Here is a 22,168-nt window from a genome sequence, read left to right on the forward strand (position 1 = left end):
TGTCATGAAAACTAATTTCTATGTCCAATTAAAAAAATGACCATTAATTGATATCATTTGTGAAATCAGAAGAGGTTGACAGAGGAAAAAGTGGCACCTAAAAAGAATTTGAGGCGACAGAACTGTTCTTTAAGCACAATCAATCTGACAGTGCTGGCTACAATCTAATTTGAAGATGAAAAGAGCATTCATTCCATTGGTGATAGCAAGGTGGTATCATAGTTAGTGAGATAGGACAGTGAAGGAGAGCCAAATACATGAGATAAATAATAGAACATGATTAGAAGAGAGGCAAAAAAAAAAAGAATAGTAGAGAAAGGGATTGAGAAGAGAAGGTAGAAGCTAAGGAACAGGAACACGAAAAAAAAGCCATGGCAAACAAAATGACACAATAAGACAGGAGGGAAATGGCAACAAGAGGATGATTAGCAGTCGGAAGGAAAGTAATGACAAAGGCAGGTCGAGAAGAGAAAGAAGTAATACGGGAAAACATTAGTCTAATACGAAATAAGGATATACCATATAGAACAAAGTTGATACCTGGTATTGTGTGCACTTCGTCAAGGATCATCAATCCCCACTCTTGACGTTTTAGCCAATCCATCACTTGCTCAGCCTCCCACGATCTCTTGGTAGTATGTCCCAACATTGAGTAAGTGCTAATAGTAATGGAGCAGCCAATGGGCTTCTCTTTGGCTTCTGAGGTGAACCTACAGATCTGGCTATCGTCAACAGTTGACCACATTTTGAACTGGGCCTTCCACTGCTCCACAGAGACTGCAGAATTCCCGAGAATCAGGCACCGTTTCCTCACAGTGCATGCAGCTGTAACCCCTACCAGAGACTTCCCGGCACCTGTTGGATAAGAAACAACATTGTGAGAAACCGAAACCTACAAGCAGGCAGTCATCTCAAATGTGTTTTTTCTTTGGCTGTCTTTCATGACCTGGAAAGATCAAGCATTTGCAACGAAATAGGTCTCGCATCTCAAATGTGTTTTTTCTTTGGCTGTCTTTCATGACCTGGAAAGACCAAGCATTTGCAATGCAATAGGTCTCGCATTTACGCGAGTTTAAGCTATTGGCATTGTAAATGATAATGCCTTTTATTTATGTTTCAATAACATAATTAAAAGGCATTGTCATTTTCTGCAAATAGCTCAAACTCGCGTAAATGCGAGACCTGTTGCATCGCAAATGCTTGTTTCTATCAGACATCCATTCGAGTGAGATGACCGTGTCATGTACCCCTACCCTGGGGTCTGAATTTAATACTCGTTTTTGAAAGCACGCGTTCAATAATTGTGGGTCTCTGTGTCGAAAGGGAGAGTATCTGATTTTTAACATCTGACATACTGACTTGGAGTGCCCAAATGCAGAATTGTGATGGCAACACTGGTGTTCTCAGTTTCTTCAACTTTTATTTCACACAATTCGACATTCAAAGGGAACAGTGGACATGGAGTGACCAGTGTTCCCTTTGACTTTCCTTTGCTCTTTCCTCAAGAAGGGTAAACATCGGCATTAGAAAACACGGAGGTATAAGCAAAAGAAACCCTGGTTTTTTTAACTGAGAACCCCAGTTGAGAATGAAGGTCTGGAATGTTCCCTATTATTACAGAATGATGTCCAGACATGGCCGCTCTGCAGTACGTTTTCTTACATATTCGCCGGTCATGAACAGTGTGGTTGTCAGGAAAGCACAGGACACCCAAGGCATGGGGATAATTTCTTGAGAGTTTCTTAAATTGGAGGCAATTGACAAGCACCAAAGGCATGGCATCTACTTGTGGTAAATAAAAGCAGAAAGCCTGATTACACTAATGGAAGCCAAAGATGGACAACATTGGTCAATATTGAACCAGGAGTTGGCCTAACGGCTAGGGTGGTCGGCCTCGAATCTGTGGAACTGGGTTAGAGTCTCGGCAATGACGCTGAACATCCTGTGATTCTGGGCAAATCACTTAATCTCCCCGTGCCTAACAAAAATGGATGTGTCTTCATGTAATGCAACTGGTGCTATGTAAAGCGCTCTGATACCCGAATCGGGTCACGTTTGCGCTAAATAAAACTCTGTAAAAAATAAAAATAAATGAAAAACCAAAGTTAGATACATTTAAGAAGCAAATGGCAAGCTAAGTGTTCAATAATCCCAACTGTAAAGTGAAAGCCTGACCTGCCAATCAACTGCAATACCAAAGCCCTTTGAGACTGGAGAATCAGCCTTGAGGCTTAAAAGGCGCAGTGCAGTTTTTTACCCCACTTTCTAAATGTTTTGGCTAAAAAAACGGATCACTACGAAAGCTTGGAAGATGCCGTCTCTACATTGTAGGTGAGAGTCTTTAATTGGCTTTTTTTTTTTTAAAGTTAATATGCCTTTGACTAGGCCTACATTTTTCAAATGATGTCACTTTTAAAGTGTTCCGTGCCCCACACATAGGTGGAATGTGAGAAGTTGGCCTGATATGTGATGTCCACTATTCTAGTGGGCACCCTGTATCAGTCCAAACTACCCTTATGGTGATGGTTGTAAAGTCTACCTTATAGACCAGCCATTCTAGAGATAGCATGGACAAAGCAGTCTTAGGCTAAAACTTCAGAGGGCATGTAAAGCCAGCTGTTTTACCATATATAACCCCTTGAATATCAAATGAAATGACACCACACAGGATATATATAAAATATATATGCATTTATTTCTAAACAACCCCTCTGAGCTCTTTATGAGATCAGAGGTACAAGCACATAACAAGTAACTTAACTATCATACAATACATTGCACAAAATAAAGTAGAGCCCTAAGGGCACTTCAAACCATGTATTAAAATAGTGGTATAAGAGCCACGTCACGAACAAAGGATAGGCCTAGGGCATCGCTGGGGCTACACTGTACTACCAAAGGATAGGAAGTAGGAGGCCCACGGGAGGCGTGTGCAGTGTCTTTACACACATGCAAGTTACCATAGAGTTTAAATGGGAACGAAAGAATTGGAAACGAGTTCTTTTAGGTCACTTCCGGATGGACTAGGAGAAAGCTACTTGAAAGTTAGACACTAGGATAGTTATTACCCACAGGAGCACCGGAGTACTCGCGTTACCTCACCCACAGGAAGCGGGTGCATAGGTGTTAAAGTGTGTCGGGTTTCGTCGCTGAATCCTATGGAGCCTTGGAGAAAGATGCTGCAGGCGACCAGGAGAGAAGTTTCCGGTTGGATCCAAGGGCGGATCGAGGAAGAAGAGTACCTGAAAGCAGAGGGGACAGAGTCTGGGTCACTAGCCAGTGACCAGGAAGGACCCAGGCGATGTCGCGAAACAATCAGGTGATGTCGTGAAGCTTGTCTTTGCAGCCACGTGGACCAGGAGGCGCCGACGACGACCAAGAGTCAGGCACGGACTGTCCCACGAAGGCTCTCGCTGTCGGCGGTGTCGGCTTCCGGATTGGAGTTAACAAGCCTTAGCTAAGGCAACCCACGCCGGAATCGAAGATGGCTTCTTAATCAGACCAGCAAGGTCTGATGGGCTGCTCCTTTTCAGGGGAGCAAGGGCCAGTCTGGAGCAACCAGACCAGCGGCGTAGATTCACGATTTTGTCGTCACAGAGGCCACTAGCCAACGGGCAAATGACCGGACAGACGCGTCGAGCAGGAAAATGCAGAAGGGCCCCACGCAGCACTCGTGGAGTGTGGAGGGATGATCTTTGGTGCAGATGATGCTCGGGGCTGGGGCTTCTCAATCCCCAATGCACAACCTCGAGGGTGCCTCAGAAGTTGCACGGAAAGCAATTTGCTGGCTTTCCAAGATGGCCGGTCCCACGGGTCTCAGCTTTGCTGTGGATCGGGCTGAAGGAAGTCTGGAAGTCCGGGTCTTGTCAGGCTCTGTGTTCGGGCTCCGGCGGGAGCGACGACAAAGCAAACCGTTGATCGCTTTATGGTGCTTGCTTGTGCATGGTGGTCACTCCTTGACCACAAGGGAGATTCTTCAGTCTTCTATCTTCAAGTAGAACGTCGAAGGTTCAGAGTTTCGTTTCAAGTTTCAGTCAGGATAAATCTAAAATCTTGGGACTCAGCTCCTACCTATATACCAAATCTAGGAGCTGGATTACCTACTAGGTCCCTCCTATGGGTGGGACCAGAGAAAGGGGTGGTTTCACCCTTTTCCCTTTGTCCAGTTTCACACCAGAGCTGGGGCTGGAGTGCCCCAGCACCGGTTTGAACTGGACTATGCATGGGACACCTTGTGTGCCCCAGGCAGTTTCTCGTTTCATTCAGCCCTCCCTGCCCGAATACACTAGAGCCTGTCTGGGGTGGTGCTAGCACCTCCCAAGACAGGAAACCTATTGTCCAAGCCTCCCTCGCTGGAAGGACTTCCAGCAGCAGGAGGTCAGACTTGTGTCTGTGGCAGCAGCAATCATTTTGTAATGCTGAGGCTCTGGTTAACTTTAACTGGGATTAGTAGGAACATGATGTCTTCTCCCTCTAGAAGGGTGGAATGCTAACCCAGTCGCCAGAACTGGCGAGGGGGTAGTATTCCAAAGCGTATGACACCTTACACAACATGTTTTGATAAAGCCAAACCAGAGTTGGCATTTAACCGCGAGGTTCATAATGCACTTAAGAGTATATGGTATGGCTATATCCTAGAACAGCTATAAGGACATGGTTCCGAAAGCTGCAGACAGGCTCAGCTCATGCTAGAGCCTCATCTCACATAAAACCAAGCACTCTGCCTCCAGGATTGTTAAGGCCTGCTATAGGAGTGATTTATAGGTGTATATGTGTCTAGATATAAGGTTAGATCTAGGAATACTATATCTAAGCAAGGGATGATTACACAACCTTGCCCCAGCTGATCAGCCAGTTGTGTCAGTTTGGATGGCCAGCCAGGGGTGGCAAAAGATATGTTGCAGCTCCTGGTAGGCCTTGGATGCACCTATGCCCTGGGTACCTATAGTACACTGCACAGGGGCTCATAAGGTGACCCAATATCCAATTGGAGATGTACCTAAAGTACATGGAGTCCATTTTACAGAGAGAGCAGATAGCCTGGTGCCCGGATTCACAGGATCACAGGTCAACTAAGTCGAAAACCAGCTAAACACTAGGCAAAAAATCTGGGGTAACCATAGTCAGGTATCCCCCTTCCTACAGAGCTACTCATTGTTTATGAATACCACTAAAGATCCCATGATGGAAAAGGCCAAGAGATTAGGCTTCAGCACTAACACCAACGCATGGTTCCACAGTTTATTTTTCCTACAGAAAGACTTTGTACATTATATATATATTTTTTTGCTTTCATATATGAATTACAAGTTATATGTATTCTTTTATCCTGCTTCTTTGTATTGTATCTTTTCTTCTATTAAGTTCAGTAGTAAGGGCCGCCCTCTATTCCTACGCGCTGCTGAGTTTTTATAGCTTTCTAAATGTATATGTTGTCTTCTGGTGTCTCATTGCTTCTCCTCCAACACTCTACATTGAATATTGCTAGCTTTTAGACCCTACTCCATGCAGCTCTCTCCACGAGCTGCTGAGCGGTGCCTGGTCGTGCACCCCTGTGGGCGGCTCTCGCTTCAACACTGTTAATGGTTTTCAGAGTGCTGTCAACACCGAGATGGTAGTTAGCGGGTGACCCCGGAGGAAGGAAGGAGTTTCACAAATATGGGAGCACCAAGGAACTAGCTTAAGAGGCAGAGAGGGTGTGGGCATTTAATGGCCTAATGGTACCCAGGGCATGCATTTCACCACAAGGACATGCAAAGGTGGAAGAGTGGAGGGGCGTGCACAAGGAGCAGGGCAGAATACATACAGGGGATGCAGGGAGTGATATGAGTGAGGCAGGAAGTAAAACAGATGACGCAAGAAGACTGAATGGGGGAGGCAGTAAAGCAAGGTGGAACAAGAAGGGATACAAAGGTCGAAGAAGGGGTGCAAAGAGATACAAATTGGGAATAGACACATGGGGCAGTGGGACAGACATGGTGGGAAGGAACACTGATAGGATGCATGGGGAGAGGACAGTCAGTAGCTGAGGACAGAAGAGAATACAGGCAGCAGCAAGGAACACAGGAGGGTACCAAGACACACAAGGAAGGGGCAGGAGGGAACTTCAACTGGGGCCATGGAGGTAAAACAAATTCAACTAACAGACCATATCACCAGAATGTGACACACCAGCGATTGTCAGTCAACCTTACTGAGGATTCCCATCAATGTCTTGTATCGATCAATATTCTCATCTGGTAATCCTACCGGGGTATTGTGTCTCTTGATCATTGAGACAACCAGCATACCCTGATGGTCGGTTTGGGGTGACGACCCACAATCACTCGGTTATACCACATGGTGTTGATATGATGGGAAGGTGCAGTGCAAAAAATAATATAAGTGGTGATTAAAAAAGGATAGGGAACTTAACAGAGACCTATTTTATAAACGTAAGCCCCTTCCGGTTAAAAACAAGAACAGTGCATCACAATAATCGCAGTACACACAAATAGCTGCATCGGGCCAACATGTTTCAGCCTATAAAGGAAAATGACCAAGGCTTTCTTCAGGGCCTCTGTTCTATATTAATGCTACTGCCTATAGGTGACTAAATGTGTGAAAAATAATATAAAAAACACACAAGTGAACCAACAACCGTAAAGGATATAATATTCCTTCAGCTGTCTAGAATCCTCTCTTCGGCACCTGGTGTTTTAGTAGTATCTGTTGAAGACGAACAGTCAAGTGAGCCCCACTCAGCTACCATGGTCTGTTAGAATCATACATAGTTCGCAAATCTATACAAATTAATTACTCACCCAGTGTGTCCGGGGAATAGACCTCACCTCTTCCTGGACCTGGCTCAGGATGTGTGAGACCCCGCTCTGCAAGAACAAGAACCGACCCCGTGACTACCATGGGCAGAGAGACTAGTCTCTGATCTGCTCTGTCCATTCATGATCCAAGGGGCCACATAGTATTCTGCTCGCAGAATTAACTAGCATAGAGCAACCAGTGCCTAAAAAAACCTCACAGCCACTCTGGCATTAACTGTAGCATTAACGTTTCACCATGTTTTATGAAAAAGTGGTACAGCAAGATTACCCACATAAACATATCTAGTCTAAAAAAATTTGACGAAGAAAGAAATAGAGAAAGAGAAGGGGGAAAGAAAGGGTCCACTTTGTAATCTCTGCCCAGACTCCCTACATCTGTTAGTTACTGAAGATGGAGAAAGCAGAGCCAAGTTGTACAAATCAGCCCATTAGAGATGTGTTCCTACCTGTCCGTCGATGTCTCAGTCAGTGACTGAGTCAGGCACTGGGCTCTGAACATCACTCCTATTTTAATGATCCAGTCCTATCTCTCACCACCAATCCGTGAGCTATAGAGGAGGGGCTAAAAGGAACCACTGTGCAGGGAAGAATGCCTCATATCAGTTGGTAATTATGGATGATTTTATGTATTTTAAGTATTTTAAGTCGGGTTCGGACCTCGCTATAGGCTCGCTGTGAACTCGAGTCGCGATGTTGCTCATTCGCGTAGTCTCGCGAGACAGGGTGATTCATGCGGCGCTGTGTGTATTTAGATTGCAAACACAGAGGAAAAGGACAAGCTAGTGAATTGTGTTTTATTTACATCGCGTAATCTCGCGAGAGCATACAAAGAACTACCGAATGACGTCATACGTCTGATTTGAGTAGTTCAAGCCTGTATTTCCCTAAGTGGAAGTGCATTCAGTATGATTTTAGCCCTGCGAAGTGTGAGAACTTTCAGAGAACTCAAGTATAGTCAGTCACAACACAAATATTAATTGGGGTTCCTACATAAAGTAGATATAACTTCCTCATTTCATTGTAGAGAAATCTGATGACAACAAATATATCGAGTCATATTCCTACAGACGTGAAGGAATGCAGTAACCTAACCTTATCGGAGCAAAAGCATGCCCATCACTGTATATACGCTCAAGATAGGTTGAACCAGGGTATATCATCATTCAGTCCATGTCTGTCTGTCCTCAATTTGAAAACCCATTTCTGTTCTTTTAGGAACAGAAATTTGGACATATCACTCACATGTGAAGGAATGAACGGTTTTTCAAGGACATGCCACTTAAAGTCTGTTTCACTGTGGTTATGTAGTATAAAATGTTTGGTCAATTTGGAGATGTCTTTCTTGCACCGGAAAGTGCTTTTGTGTTCCTGCATCCTCACACGCACCTTTCTTGTGGTCATGCCCACATAGCGTTCATTGCAAGGGCATGTGAAGAGATGAATCAGGTTGGTACTGTTACAGTTGGAAAACTGTCTCAGTTCCCAAGGCCGATCGGTACCGATATCAATACTGGTAATTTTGGAAGTTAAAGGACAGACGGAACACACCCCACATGGATGGTGCCCCATCACCGGGGGCAGGTCCCATAGAGTGCCCACCTCTCTTCAGGGTATGTCTTTCGGGCGAGTATGTATCAGACGATCCCTGAGGTTCCTAGACCGTTTGAAGGCAAATAAGGGAAACTCAATGTTGTCATTACCACTGTTTAGAATGCGCCAGTGTCGTCTGATGATCTTTTGAATGTAGTTAGATTTGGTGTTAAAAGTCCTGACCAATGTCAAGCGGTCCAAAGGGGGTTTCTCGGGTCGTGGCTCTAGTAATGCTGCACGATGATTATTGGCTGCTCGTTTGTACGAACGCTGAACAAGCCTCCTGGGGTAGTGTCCGGAGGTCAACTGTTTAGATAGGTCCCCTGCATGGCGTGCAAAGGTTTCTGGAGTGGAGTAGTTCCGTCGTACTCGAAGAAACTGCCCAAACGGCAGATTGTCACGTAGTGACTTTGGGTGCTGGCTTTCGTACAGCAGAAGAGAATTTCTTGCCATCGGCTTACGATATAGTTCGCTCTCTAAGCCAGTCTCAGTGGTGTAGATCGAGAGGTCCAGGGAAGAAACCCTTTCTTTGCTCATTTCGATGGTAAAGCGCAAGAAGATGTTCTGGTTTTTAAGCCATTGATGGAAAAGAAGAACAGATTCCTTGTTACCTCTCCAAACCATTAAGATGTCATCTATGTATCTTTTCCACCCAATTATAGATGGAAAGAATGGGTTGGTTGGGTGCAATACTGTTGTCTGTTCGAACATGTGGACATACAGGTTCGCTAGGGAAGGGGCAAAAATACTGCCCATACTAGTCCCAGAGATCTGATGGTATATCTTGTCCTCATACATAAAGAAGTTCTCCTTCATGGCTATGGCGGCTAAAGCCATAATGAAGGGTACAGGGGTGATGGAGTCAAGTTCCGATTCCTCCAGGATGGATCTGATGGTATCTAGGGTCGTATCCTGGGGAATGGAAGTGTACAAGGACTCTACATCGAGAGAGACTAAATAATCAGTCTCTCGATCGAAGGCAATGTCAGGAATCACTCTTAGCACATCCGGTGTGTCCTTGAGGTAAGTAGGCATGGTGTGCACTAGTGGTGTTAGACGGACCGGGAGGGTCGGCCGAGAATAAGGGGAGAGGTCTCCGGGGAGAGCCGTCTCCAACGATCGTACAGACGAGTAACTTCCCCCCCACAGATGTACACCACACAAGGATAAGGTTCAACGTTCTTTATAAGTAATTCTTTAAGTACGGTGGAATGGTACAAGGAGGTCTGGACTCAGGGGTCCCCTCGGTTCTAGTCTCTTGATTTGGGAAAAGGGTAGCCGGACAGTCTTGTTACCAATTTAGTAGATGGAATAGCTCACAATCCTCGAGCTCGGCGTTCTAGATGATCGGGCCGCGGCGGAGCCAGCAGGTCCCGGGATGGTGGAAGGTAGCGACGGTCCGCGGCGGAGCCAGCAGGTCCCGATGAAGGTGGTGGTTACAAACGGTCCGCGGCCACGCCAGCAGGTCCCGACGACGAGGAAGGTTGCAGAAAGGTTGCGGCAGCCCCAGCAAGCAGGACGATAGTTCGCAAGGCAGGACTACGGCTGCGCCAGTAGTCCGTCAAGGATGAGTTCTTCACTGCGTCTCTCGACTCCAGGATACAACTGCCTTCCTGCTCTGGAGCTGCCCCAGTTATAGGTCTGGTGCCCTTTGATGTCCGGACCCTCGCACTTGGTGGTCGGGAGGTCCGGGATGAGGGAGTCCAGACACCCAGCAGGGGGGTGGAGCCAGCGCCCGGGGGAGCTGGGTGCGATCGGCACCTGGCGGGGGAGAGCCATCGATACTTCTTTCTCCCATTAACCTGCCAAGTGGGCCGTTCACCTCCTGGGTGGATGGTGGTGCCGGGATGTCGGGGCCTGGCCAGGCCCAGGGTTTGGGTCGATCTGAGGCCACGCGGCCTCGTGGTGCAGGGTCCAAGATGGCGGCCGGGCCGGCCGAGGGAGCGGGAAGGAATTCGGCCCCATGATACAGAGATGTCCGCGGCAGGAGTCCCGCATGGGACGGGGTGCGGGTTGCTTTTGTGGGTAACATCTGGAGGACCGGGGCCCGGGTCCTGTCATGTGGGGAGGAGGCAAGCCCTTCACGTGGCCTGTCCAACATGCGTCCCCCCCAGCTGAAGGCGGGGAGAGTCACCCATCCTCTTGGGGACTCTCCTCGTCGAGGCGGAAAAATCTTGACAGGCCATCTGCGTTGGCGTGGTCTTGGCCAGGTCGATGTTCCACGGTGAAGTCCATCCCCTGCAGGGAGATGGACCAACGCAACAGTTTTGGGTTTTCCCCCCGCATCTGCATTAGCCACTGCAGGGGCCGATGATCTGTTTGCACCCGGAAGTGGGTACCGAAGAGATAGGGCCGGAGCTTCTTGAGGGCCCATACTACGGCGAAGGCCTCCCTCTCGATGGTGCTCCAGCGTTGTTCTCGGGCCAGGAGACGTCTGCTGATGAAGGCCACTGGTTGGTCAAGTCCTTCGGGGTTCAACTGGGAGAGGACTGCCCCAATGCCATGGTCGGAGGCATCCGTTTGGACGATGAATTCCCGACTGTAGTCGGGGGCCTGGAGCACAGGGGCAGTGCACATAGCGGCCTTCAGCTTCTCGAAGGCCGCTTGACAGTCTGGGGTCCAGTTGACCTTCTTTGGGTGGTTTTTGGAGGTGAGCTCCGTGAGGGGCCCCACAATGCTGCCATAGTCCCTCACGAACCGCCTGTAGTAGCCTGTGAGCCCCAAGAAGGCGCGGACCTCGGTCTGGGTGATGGGGGGCTGCCAGGACTGGATGGCAGCGATTTTGAGTTGCAGCGGGGCCACCAGACCGCTTCCCACCTGGTACCCGAGGTAGGTCACGGACCCCTGGCCAATTTGGCACTTGCTGGCCTTGATCGTGAGGCCGGCTCGTTGGAGGGCCTGCAGAACCTCTCGGAGGTGGTTGAGGTGGTCGGACCAGTGGCGGCTGTACACAGCGATATCGTCCAGATAGGCGGCGCTGAACTCTTCGAGTCCCGCCAGGACCTGATTTACTAGCCGCTGGAATGTTGCTGGAGCATTCTTCATGCCGAATGGCATGACCTTGAAGTGGTAGTGGCCATCAGGGGTGGAGAAGGCAGATCGCTCTTGGGCTCGGGGTGTGAGACCGATCTGCCAGTAGCCCGCTGTCAGGTCGAAGATGCTGAGGTAGCGGGCAGCTCCCATACGGTCGATTAGTTCATCTGCTCGGGGAATGGGATGTGCGTCGGTTCTGGTGACCGCATTGAGGCCCCGGTAGTCGACGCAGAACCGGAGCTCCGGAGTGGCGCCGGGGGCGGCTGCTTTGGGGACCAGTACCACTGGGCTGGCCCAGGGGCTGTCTGAGGGCTCGATGACCCCGAGCGTGAGCATCTTGGACACCTCCTCTTGGATGCAGGCCCGTACCCGATCTGGTACGCGGTAGGCCCGATGTCGGACAGGGGGACTGTCTCCCGTGTCTACAGCGTGGGAGCACCAGGGGGTGACCCCGGGGGTGAGGGAGAACAGAGCGGCAAACTGCAGTAGGAGGTCTCGGCAGCCTTGACGCTGTTCCTGGGTGAGGGCCTCCGAGAGTCGGACCCCGTCCACGGAGCCGTCCTTCTCTCGAGTCCGGAGGAGATCAGGGAGTGGCTCGGAGTCCTCTTCGGTTCCGCTGTCTGTTGCCATCAGGAGGCTGAGCTCCGAGCGCACAAAGTGGGGCTTTAGTCGATTGGCGTGGAGGACCCGGAGGGGGTTCCGTGAAGATTCCATATCGATGAGGTAGGTGACAGGGCTCTTGCGCTCGACCACTTTGAAGGGCCCTGTCCATTTGTCTTGCAGGGCGCAGGGTTCGGTAGGAGACATCACCCATACCTGTTGGCCGGGTTCAAATTCGATGGAGGAGGCATTTTGATCGTACCACCTTTTCATGTCTTCCTGGCTGGCCTCCAAGTTCGCTTTAGCCATTTCTCTGAACCGTCTGGTCTGGTTGCGTAGGGTCAGGAGGTACTTGAAAACATCTGGAGGGTTCTTCAGAGGGGGCATTTCCCAACCTTCTTTGACTAGGCTGAGCGGCCCTCGCACCGGGTGTCCATATAAGAGTTCGAACGGGCTGAAGCCGAGGGATTTCTGGGGAACTTCTCGATAGGCAAAGAGGAGGCACGGCAGTAGCACATCCCACTGGCGACGGAGGGGCTCTTCCAACCCCCCAATCATCCCTTTGAGCGTGCGGTTGAACCGCTCAACTAGGCCGTTTCCTTGAGGGTGATAGGGGGTCGTGAATCGGTAGGTGACCCCCACACTGTTGCCAGAGGGATTTCATGTATTTTGAAATAAAGTTCGTGCCTCGGTCGCTGACGACTTCTCGGGGGAAGCCCACCCGGGAGAAGATTCCCATCAAGGCCCGGCCAACCACCAGGGCTGTCACAGTTCGCAGGGGAACAGCCTCGGGGTAGCGGGTGGCGTGGTCCACCAGTACCAGGATGAACCGATGTCCTTGTGCTGTACGGGGGTCCAGGGGCCCCACAATGTCTATTCCCACCCTCTCGAACGGGGTGGTGACTACTGGAAAAGGTTGCAGAGGGGCTTTAAGCTTGCGGCCGCTCTTCCCGCTGGCCTGGCACGTGGGGCAAGACCGGCAGTGCTGGAGTACGTCGTTCCTCATCTTGGGCCAGAAAAAGTGGGTCACCAGGCGACTGTAGGTTTTGTCCTGACCCAGGTGACCAGCCAGGGGGACATCGTGGGCCAGGTTTAGCAGAAAGTCTCTAAAGCGGAGGGGCACCACCAGTACTCGACTGGCCCCTAACTCTGCGATTCTCTGTTCGCTGTACAACAGGTCATTGTCCCAATAGACCCAATGGGTTCCACCGGTATCCCCTGCGCTCTGGGCGAGGGCTTGTTGGCGGAGTCCCTCGAGGGAGGGACAGGTCTTCTGCTCTTGACGAAACTGTTCTTGGGTGGGCCCCCCTTCTTGACGCCACTGAGCCAGGTCGGGAAGGTCCTGGAGCTGGGTGAGACCTTCGGGGGTTTGCTCTGGAGGGTCGGCACGGACGGTGTCTTCTACTGGAGCGACCGGGGGAGGAGGTGCCGGCCATTCAGGTTCTTCGGGTCGGGGGATGGCACGGGCGGCCATGGACCGGGTGGTTACGCACGCCCAGTCCGGGAGGCCCAACATCCCCAGGTGCTCTCTCCTCTCTACGGCGGCCCACGGGGAACTCTCCAGATTTCCCAGGAGGCAGTCTACGGGGGCATCATCTCGGACCGTCACCTTCAACATGCCGGAGACTCCTCCCCACTCGAAGGGGACGCAGGCCATCCGACAGAGACTCTCCGAATTGTCTGCTGAACGGACAGGGCAGAGAACGTTCGGCAGGATCTGTTCTGGGGTCACCAGGTGACAGCGGACGGCTGTCACACTGGCCCCGGTGTCACGTAGGGCTTCGGCCCGGCGTCCATTAATGCTCACCCACTGACTGTACTTCCGGGTGTTGGCGGGTAGGGGGGCCCGCGGGACCATGTCTTTTCCCCCTAGGCACGCTAGAACCATGGCGGCTGGTTCCCATTCTTGGTGTTCTTGCTCACGTTCCTCGTGTTCTTCGGAGATTTGTTCTTCCCCCAGGGCGGCGGCAGCCATCTGGCGGGGTCTCGGGGTCTGGCTCTGTGGACAATTCGGGTCATTTGCGTAGTGGCCGACTCGCTGGCATCGGTGACACGTGACATTGGCTCTGTACCCCGGGCGCGCCGGGGTGTTGCCCCGGTTGGCCGGGGGTGGCGCGTTGGCAGCGGGAGTGGCCGGGGCGTGGTCTCTTCCTCGTCCCTGGCCCCCTCCTCCTCCTCGGGGACGGTGCTGACCTGGGTGGTTCCGGTGCTGTTCATGTGACCCATTTCGGCCCACTCGGGTGATTTCCCACCGGTCAGCCTCGGCGGCGAGCTGTCGTGGATCGGTCAATTTACTGTCGAGGAGGTGCTGCCTGAGTTCGACGAAGCAGTTGTTAGATAGATGCTCCCATACCATGAGGTTGAAGAGTTGCTCATAGGTCGTTACATTGCTCCCCTTGATCCAACCCTCGAAGGCTCTGCTGAAATAGTTCACGTACTCCACCCAAGTTGTACCCGGGATCCTGGTGCAGTCTCGGAACCTCTGGCGGTACATTTCGGGTGTGAGCCCATAGCGGGTGAGGAGGGTAGCTTTCATGTGGTCATAGGAGGTCATTAGATGGTCGGGGAGCTGTAACAGGGCATCGCGGCCCTCATTGACGAACCTCCCCCAAAGACCGGCTCCCCAGTCGCTTCTATCGATCCGGTGGGAGGTCATAGCGATCTCGTAGGCCTTGAACCACTGCTGTATGTCGTCATCTCGGAAATATTCTCGCACAACATCCTTGGGGATGTGTACTTTTTTTTCTGTTGCTCCCGGGGTGCGCGGTTGCTCGGGCACCCCTAGTTCTTTGTTCTGCTTACGTAATTCGATCTCTGCTAGGTTGCGCTCGTGTTCATACGCCAGTCTCTTCTCTTCGAGCTCTCTTTGTCTCTGTTTTTCTTCTCTTTCTTCTCGGAGCCGTAGATGTTCTAGGTTCAGTTTTTGTTTGGCTAATTTGAGTTCGCCATCCATTTTGAGCCGGGCCATTTCTAGTTCATGTAGTCTGTTTTTCTCTCGCTCTTGGATTTCGTTTTGCGAAAGACCCGTTCTTCGCTCCTCGGGAGCCGTGGCGTTTTTCTCTGTTGCTGTGATGTTTTGGTCCGGGGGTCTGACGGCCCCGGTTTCTGCCCATGACTCAATGGCGTGCTTGAAATCGTCCTTAGTACTCAGACCGGTGGTAGTGATACCTAGTTCAATGCAGAATTGCTTCAACTCACGATGGCTGTACTCTTCCAATTTCTCCATCTGGAATTTCTCGGTGGATCCGCTCTCTTTGGTTGTCATCGTGGTTTTGTCGTGGGGTGAGCTACTCTCTGTACGATTACGCGTTGATTCGGATCGCGCCGCTGGCCACCAATGTTAGACGGACCGGGAGGGTCGGCCGAGAATAAGGGGAGAGGTCTCCGGGGAGAGCCGTCTCCAACGATCGTACAGACGAGTAACTTCCCCCCCACAGATGTACACCACACAAGGATAAGGTTCAATGTTCTTTATAAGTAATTCTTTAAGTACGGTGGAATGGTACAAGGAGGTCTGGACTCAGGGGTCCCCTCGGTTCTAGTCTCTTGATTTGGGAAAAGGGTAGCGGGACAGTCTTGTTACCAATTTAGTAGATGGAATACCTCACAATCCTCGAGCTCGGCGTTCTAGATGATCGGGCCGCGGCGGAGACAGCAGGTCCCGGGATGGTGGAAGGTAGCGACGGTCCGCAGCGGAGCCAGCAGGTCCCGATGAAGGTGGTGGTTACAAACGGTCCGCGGCCACGCCAGCAGGTCCCGACGACGAGGAAGGTTGCAGAAAGGTTGCGGCAGCGCCAGCAAGCAGGACGATAGTTCGCAAGGCAGGACTACGGCAGCGCCAGTAGTCCGTCAAGGATGAGTTCTTCACTGCGTCTCTCGACTCCAGGATACAACTGCCTTCCTGCTCTGGAGCTGCCCCAGTTATAGGTCTGGTGCCCTTTGATGTCCGGACCCTCGCACTTGGTGGTCGGGAGGTCCGGGATGAGGGAGTCCAGACACCCAGCAGGGGGGTGGAGCCAGCGCCCGGGGGAGCTGGGTGCGATCGGCACCTGGCGGGGGAGAGCCATCGATACTTCTTTCTCCCATTAACCTGCCAAGTGGGCCGTTCACCTCCTGGGTGGATGGTGGTGCCGGGATGTCGGGGCCTGGCCAGGCCCAGGGTTAGGGTCGATCTGAGGCCACGCGGCCTCGTGGTGCAGGGTCCAAGATGGCGGCCGGGCCGGCCGAGGGAGCGGGAAGGAATTCGGCCCCATGATACAGAGATGTCCGCGGCAGGAGTCCCGCATGGGACGGGGTGCGGGTTGCTTTTGTGGGTAACATCTGGAGGACCGGGGCCCGGGTCCTGTCATGTGGGGAGGAGGCAAGCCCTTCACGTGGCCTGTCCAACAAGTGGTTTAAGGAAGTAGTCTGCAAATGCCGAGAGGGGTTCTAAAATAGAGCCCTGGCCAGATATAATAGGCCTGCCCGGTGGCGGTCTCTGAGGTTTATGCACCTTTGGTAAGGTGTAGAAATAGGGCATGATGGGATGCTGCGCCTGCAGAAATTGTGACTCTAAGGGAGTCACCCAGCCCTCTGCTAGGGCCTCTTCAACTAGGACCTTGATTTCATTCCTCAATCTGGGGTGGGGTCCATAGTGAGGGGTCGTTATGCACTGTTGTTGTTCAACTGTCGGAGACACTCAGTCCTGTATGCCTCCACATCTTGAACCACAATGAAACCCCCTTTGTCAGCAGGCTTGACGACTATTGTGACATCTTGGGTCAATGTTTTCAATGCTGGTCTCTCAGCTCCTGACAAATTATTGTACCCAGATTTGGGAGAGAACCAGATTTGCTCAATGTCGTTTCTAACTGCCTGTTCAAAGGTGGGTACTTGGGGTGGTACGGCATGTGTGGGAGGTAGAAATGTGGATTTTGTCCTCAAACCAGATGGTTTGAGGACATCTGGTTTGAGGCTCTGACTCCTCATTACTTTTGTTCTTAAAAAAGTAATGTAATCTTAGTTTGCGGAAAAACTGGGCTAGTTCTATTTGGATAAAAATGGGTCACCCTCATCTGTTGTTACAAAACCTAGACCCTTGTTCAGGACCACTTCCTCAATAGCTGATAGAGTTCTTTGGCTTAAATTAACCACCAAACTATCCTCAGGTTTTCTTGCTATTCTTGAGCACTCCGTCTCGTGTGACTCCGGGTCCCTGCGTGTGGGCCTGCGGTATCTTCCCATTGGACCTGTGGCTGTCCTAGTGTCGGTCTTCTCTTGCACCCGGGACCATCTGGGGCCACGCGCTAAAAAAGACTGGTCATTGTATTGTGGGAACCCAGGGAAAGGGCCCATTGGTGGCTGGAAATTGTCTGGATAGCCCCAGGGTGCTGGAGGCAGCCATGGTTGCCCTGGCATGTTGTATTGTCCTCTATAGTTCTGGTATCTGCCGACTCTGCCTCGGTTCGGTCCTGCATTAGGAGGTTGATTAGTGGCGTCTGAATCACTGCCTGACTCGGAGCTAGACCCCGAGTAGTTGGATCCATATCTTTTCCCATGCTTATTAAAGTCTGGGGCTTTGTAAGTGTCGCTGGTGTAAGGATAGACACGTTCTAATTTAAACTTAGCCAGATCTTTCTTGAATTTGTCTAGCTTGGTCTGGAGTATAGAGTAAACAAACTCTTTGTTGGTTTTGTCCGACTCCTCTTTCTGTTTTTTAAAAAGGGTGGGGCTAATAGTCGCCTTAATCTGTCCCTCCAGAACTTGTATCTCAACCAAGATGGCGTCTGCCACACGCTTGGCTGTGCTGATAATTAGTATCAGCCAATCACGGGTGCAGCGCCACGCAATCATTGACCAGTCTTTGAGGAATGATTTATCATTAAGAAAGAGTTGTGGGGCATTTGTCACTATGAGCCCAGGAGGGGCACAACTTGCTCTCATGTATTCTGCCATGATAATCCCATGTGTCTGAGTACGTGAGTGAGATTTTTTCAGTACTAAAACTTTTGTCCAATCATCAGTCGTGTTTACTGTTGGTGCTGGAAGTGATTCAAGGATGCTTGGCATATTGTCTAGAATAGATTGGTACGTTGAATCATCATAAGCTAAACCGTGACGTTCAGCCATTGTTGCTAGTCAATAAAAAAAGTGGAGGAAGTTAAAGAAAAGGACCGGTCTAATATAAGCTAGTACACAAAACCAAATGTTATCAATAGAAGGTAACGGATCACTTATTATAATGTGACCAAAACAATTAAGCCCGCAGCTGAAGGCTGCTCAAATGCACAAAAAACAATACGGTGGTCAGCACAGCCAAGCGGGTGGCAGACGCCATCTTGGTTGAGATACAAGTTCTGGAGGTACAGATTAAGGCGACTATTAGCCCCACCCTTTTAAAAAAACAGAAAGAGGAGTCGGACAAAACCAAAAAAGAGTTTGTTGACTCTATACTCCAGACCAAGCTAGACAAATTCAAGAAAGATCTGGCTAAGTTTAAATTGGAACGTGTCTATCCTTACACCAACGACACTTACAAAGCCCCAGACTTTAATAAGCATGGGAAAAGATATTGAGGTTCCGTGACGATTTGAACCCGTGTTTTCAATATTGTCGGAAATACATAATATTAGTATCAGCGAACCGCAAATGATCCATTTAGTATATCCTGGTGTTTTCGCTACGCTACGAGCAAGAGCACTCCTGTTATGAACACATTTCCGATCTACCCATGGCATCCATCTTAGATCATGGCAGCCATTTTGTGTTTCTTGCCCTCACATATGCAATAACCTCTGATCACTTCATTTCGATTAAGGACACGTAGCCTTAGCCGGAGATTCACCTCTTTCATGACACGTGCACCTTAAACCAGATCACGCTGTAGCTGCATGACTCAACAAAGGCTGCCTCCTCTGCCCGAGGCCAGCCCACCTGAACTGGTTCTCGTGTCCATTGTCCTGATCATGATTAGGCGGCCGAAGCCGGTAGCCTTGCCCATTTACGACCCACAAACATCTCCTATCCCACTTTGCCATCTTCCACACCTGGCTCCGTTCCTTTCTTTCTGAATCTTTATTAGGGGGAGGTAACGAACTTTACGATGAGGCGGTCCGGCTCTTGAATGCAATATTGACAAGGGATTGTGATGAACTAGTGGGAACCCCTCTTCGTGATGTTTGGCATCAGATATTATCGACAGTTCCTGTGTAACGCCAAATATTTATTGTTTAAGACACAAAGGTTTAGGAATGTACTAACATGTGAAATATTTGCCTGAAGCACAATTTTTAGTATATAAGGAGCAACCCTCAATGTACAAATGGAACAGGCTCCTAGTCTCTGCCCGTGTGTAGATTCTGTGACTTCTGTGTCCCTGCAGTAATAAACCTTTGGTCTTTGACGCCACCATCGAGAAGCCCGTGTTTCTGTTCATTTGCGCACCAAGGCAGGTGGAACTCCGGGGTCTTTGGGTGTTGTTCCCTGACACCTCTGGACGGAACCAAAAAGTCCAGAACTCCAATTGGCGCCCAACGTGGGGCGACGTCATTCGGTACCGGTCCAAAAGCCTGAAGAGTTCGAGAAGCTTCGTGTGAAGATTCCTGAGGGAGGCGCCCCACTTCATCGATCCCGGCATATCGCAAAAGTGGCCCTGACGTTCTCTTCCACGAGGGTTCCCGTTCAGGACGGCTGCAGTGGGCCGTTGCCTTGACCGTCGCCCTGTCTTGGACCCGAGGTGCAGCCCTTAGTACAGCGAAACGTGACGGGTTTCTCCTTGGTGACGTCTTCAGTGCCTCAGTTAAGTATTTAGTGATAGCTAGCTGGTTACTTTGTGAGGATTGTTAAAAATCCTTGATCGGTTCTTAGTTTGGTTTGGTTTCGTAAGATTATCACTAGTTGTTCTAGTTACGATAATCTATTTTGGTTCAGTTTGGGTATCGATACATTAGTTTGGTTTTGGTAGGCCTAAGTTCTTGGTTCGAGTGCACATATTTGTTCCGTGTTTTGTTTGTTTTGTGTTCCGGACTGAAGATGGTAAGTCGGAAAATGTTGTCTTGTTTTGGTTGCAACCATGACTCACGATTGGAGGATTCCTGTCTGGTTCCTCCGATTGGGACTCCCCTTTATGACTTATATTGCAAATTTGGTGTGGGTCCTATATCTTATAATGAGGTATGGGTCCGCTACACTGCGAAGGATGGTGTCCTTAGTTGGCCACTACATGGTAGTTTTGAACCCGAGATTCTTGACAATTTAGAAGCGAAACTGTTTAAGAAGAAAGCCCGGCCGGCAATGTTTGATTCTTTCCGTTACTGGCGAAAAGAATCTAAACAGAGAGAAATGAAAAGGTTGAAGAAAGAACAGAAAGAGCAAGAAGAGTTAACTCTAGAGCAAGCAACTAAACAGTTGCAAGATAATGAGTGCGAGAAGGCTATTGAGGTGGCCATTAGAGAGCGTATTTTAGCGATTGACAAGTGCTATCCTGCCTTGCCATCGAAAACAGTTAAGATACTAGAGGACCCCGAAAACGATCCTCTGTTGTCTTATTTGTTACGGTCACCTCCACCGTATGCGCAAGGTGCTACGGCTCCGCCTGTACCGAATGTTCAATTGCCGGTTGCTGGACAACCTGGTGTTCCTGTTCCTCAGAATCAAGCTCCTGTACCTCCTGTGATTAATGTGAATGTTCCTACGGCTCCTCCTCTTCCTGGATTGCCGACTTCTATACCTGTATCTATCTCGCTTACACCTAATGTTCCGCAAACTATTTTCCTCGATACTCCTACTGCTCCGCTATCTGTTCCTACCTCTACTGCGTTCTCTACATCTGCAAGTGTGTTAACTCCACTTTCTGTACGTCGAAAAATCACTGATTCTGTTGCTAGTATACTGTCTCCTTTATATAAATCTTTAATTAAGACTCCTACTCCTGATTCAGTTCAGAGACGTAGTCAGCTACCAAGTACTGAAGAACGGGGAATTTTAGATTCCACGGCTCTCAGATGGGTTACGAAAGTTAGAAGATATAGTACGAGAGATGTACTAGATACGTTTATGCAGTGGAAGGAACCAACGCAACGGTACGTCTTTGATGAGATGTGCTCGTTGTTACGTGAGGAAATAGAGGAAGATGATGTTGAATCAGACTTAGAAGACTTAATTAAGGTGCAAAAAGAGTTTGCTGCTGGTATGATAGTGGGGGACAATATCGAAGAAGCGATGGAACTTATTTTAAGTTTTAGGAATGATCCATCTCTTCGTTCGCCGAGAGATTTAGAGAAAAGCAAAATGAAGCTAAGTCGCCAATATCCTATGAGGGAGGTTCCTCCAATCTGGCGCGAAGCAATACAACCTGATGATAATGCGGGTATTGCAGCTGCTCCAGCACAGTTCCAACGAGTGTGGATACACATTCCATGGAAGCGAGCTGAAGTGCTAGCGGTGAAACAGGCCTTGCCAGATCCGCGTAAGAATCCTGCTGGGTATTACAAGGAATTGACACAGACAGTTGAGGCTTGTATAATGAACTTAGCAGACATCGACATGCTATTTGGCAATGTAGTTCCACAACCAGTGTGGGCTAAAATTCGTAGGGAGGATCATCAAGTAGCCTTAGGTGGTGATTGGGCAGCTATCACTGCAGCGGATGGTCAGCAAGTAGGTGGTGCAAAACCCGAACCCCTAATTGCTAATCTTCCAGGTAGAATAATTGACTTAATGAAGACTCTGATGCCTGCGTTGCGTGTCAATTGGGATAAATTATCCGCATGCAAGCAGAAGAAAGACGAAAGTGTCTCCGACTTCTTCACGAGGTTCGAAGAGACTTTTGTAGATCATAGTGGTCAAGATATGAGCACTGAAGGAGGACAGAGATTGTTTGTCGATAAATTTGTGCATAATTTGCTACCTGAGTTATGCAATAAATTGAAGGATTCAGAGAGTGCGTGGGCTGTTTCTACAACTGCGCAAATACTTGCGACTGCACAGTACTACGAAAACAGGGATAAAGAGGAAAAGGAGAAATCAGAAAAGAAAACGAAAGATTTAAAAACTAAGGTTCTTTTACAGCAGGCGTATCCGCCTCGCACGAATCAGACTAATATGCAACAGAATTCGTATCAAAGGACAGATTATAGTTCAACCAG

At 49.7% G+C, this 22,168-nt stretch overlaps 1 protein-coding gene across 3 annotated transcripts in view; it reads right to left on the reverse strand.

Moving 5' to 3' along the window:
• ERCC3 (ERCC excision repair 3, TFIIH core complex helicase subunit) overlaps nt 1–22,168 on the reverse strand; it is a 1,672,020-nt gene that overhangs the window by 938,151 nt on the left and 711,701 nt on the right. For all 3 annotated transcript variants that reach the window (XM_086961802.1, XM_086961803.1, XM_086961804.1), the window contains one exon: nt 541–855. In XM_086961802.1, the coding sequence (XP_086817928.1) occupies nt 541–855 (315 nt within the window). The remainder of the gene's footprint in view (nt 1–540; nt 856–22,168) is intronic.

This window comes from Lissotriton vulgaris, chromosome 3_1, assembly GCF_964263255.1.
Source record: "Lissotriton vulgaris chromosome 3_1, aLisVul1.2, whole genome shotgun sequence".
Taxonomy (NCBI): domain Eukaryota; kingdom Metazoa; phylum Chordata; class Amphibia; order Caudata; family Salamandridae; genus Lissotriton; species Lissotriton vulgaris.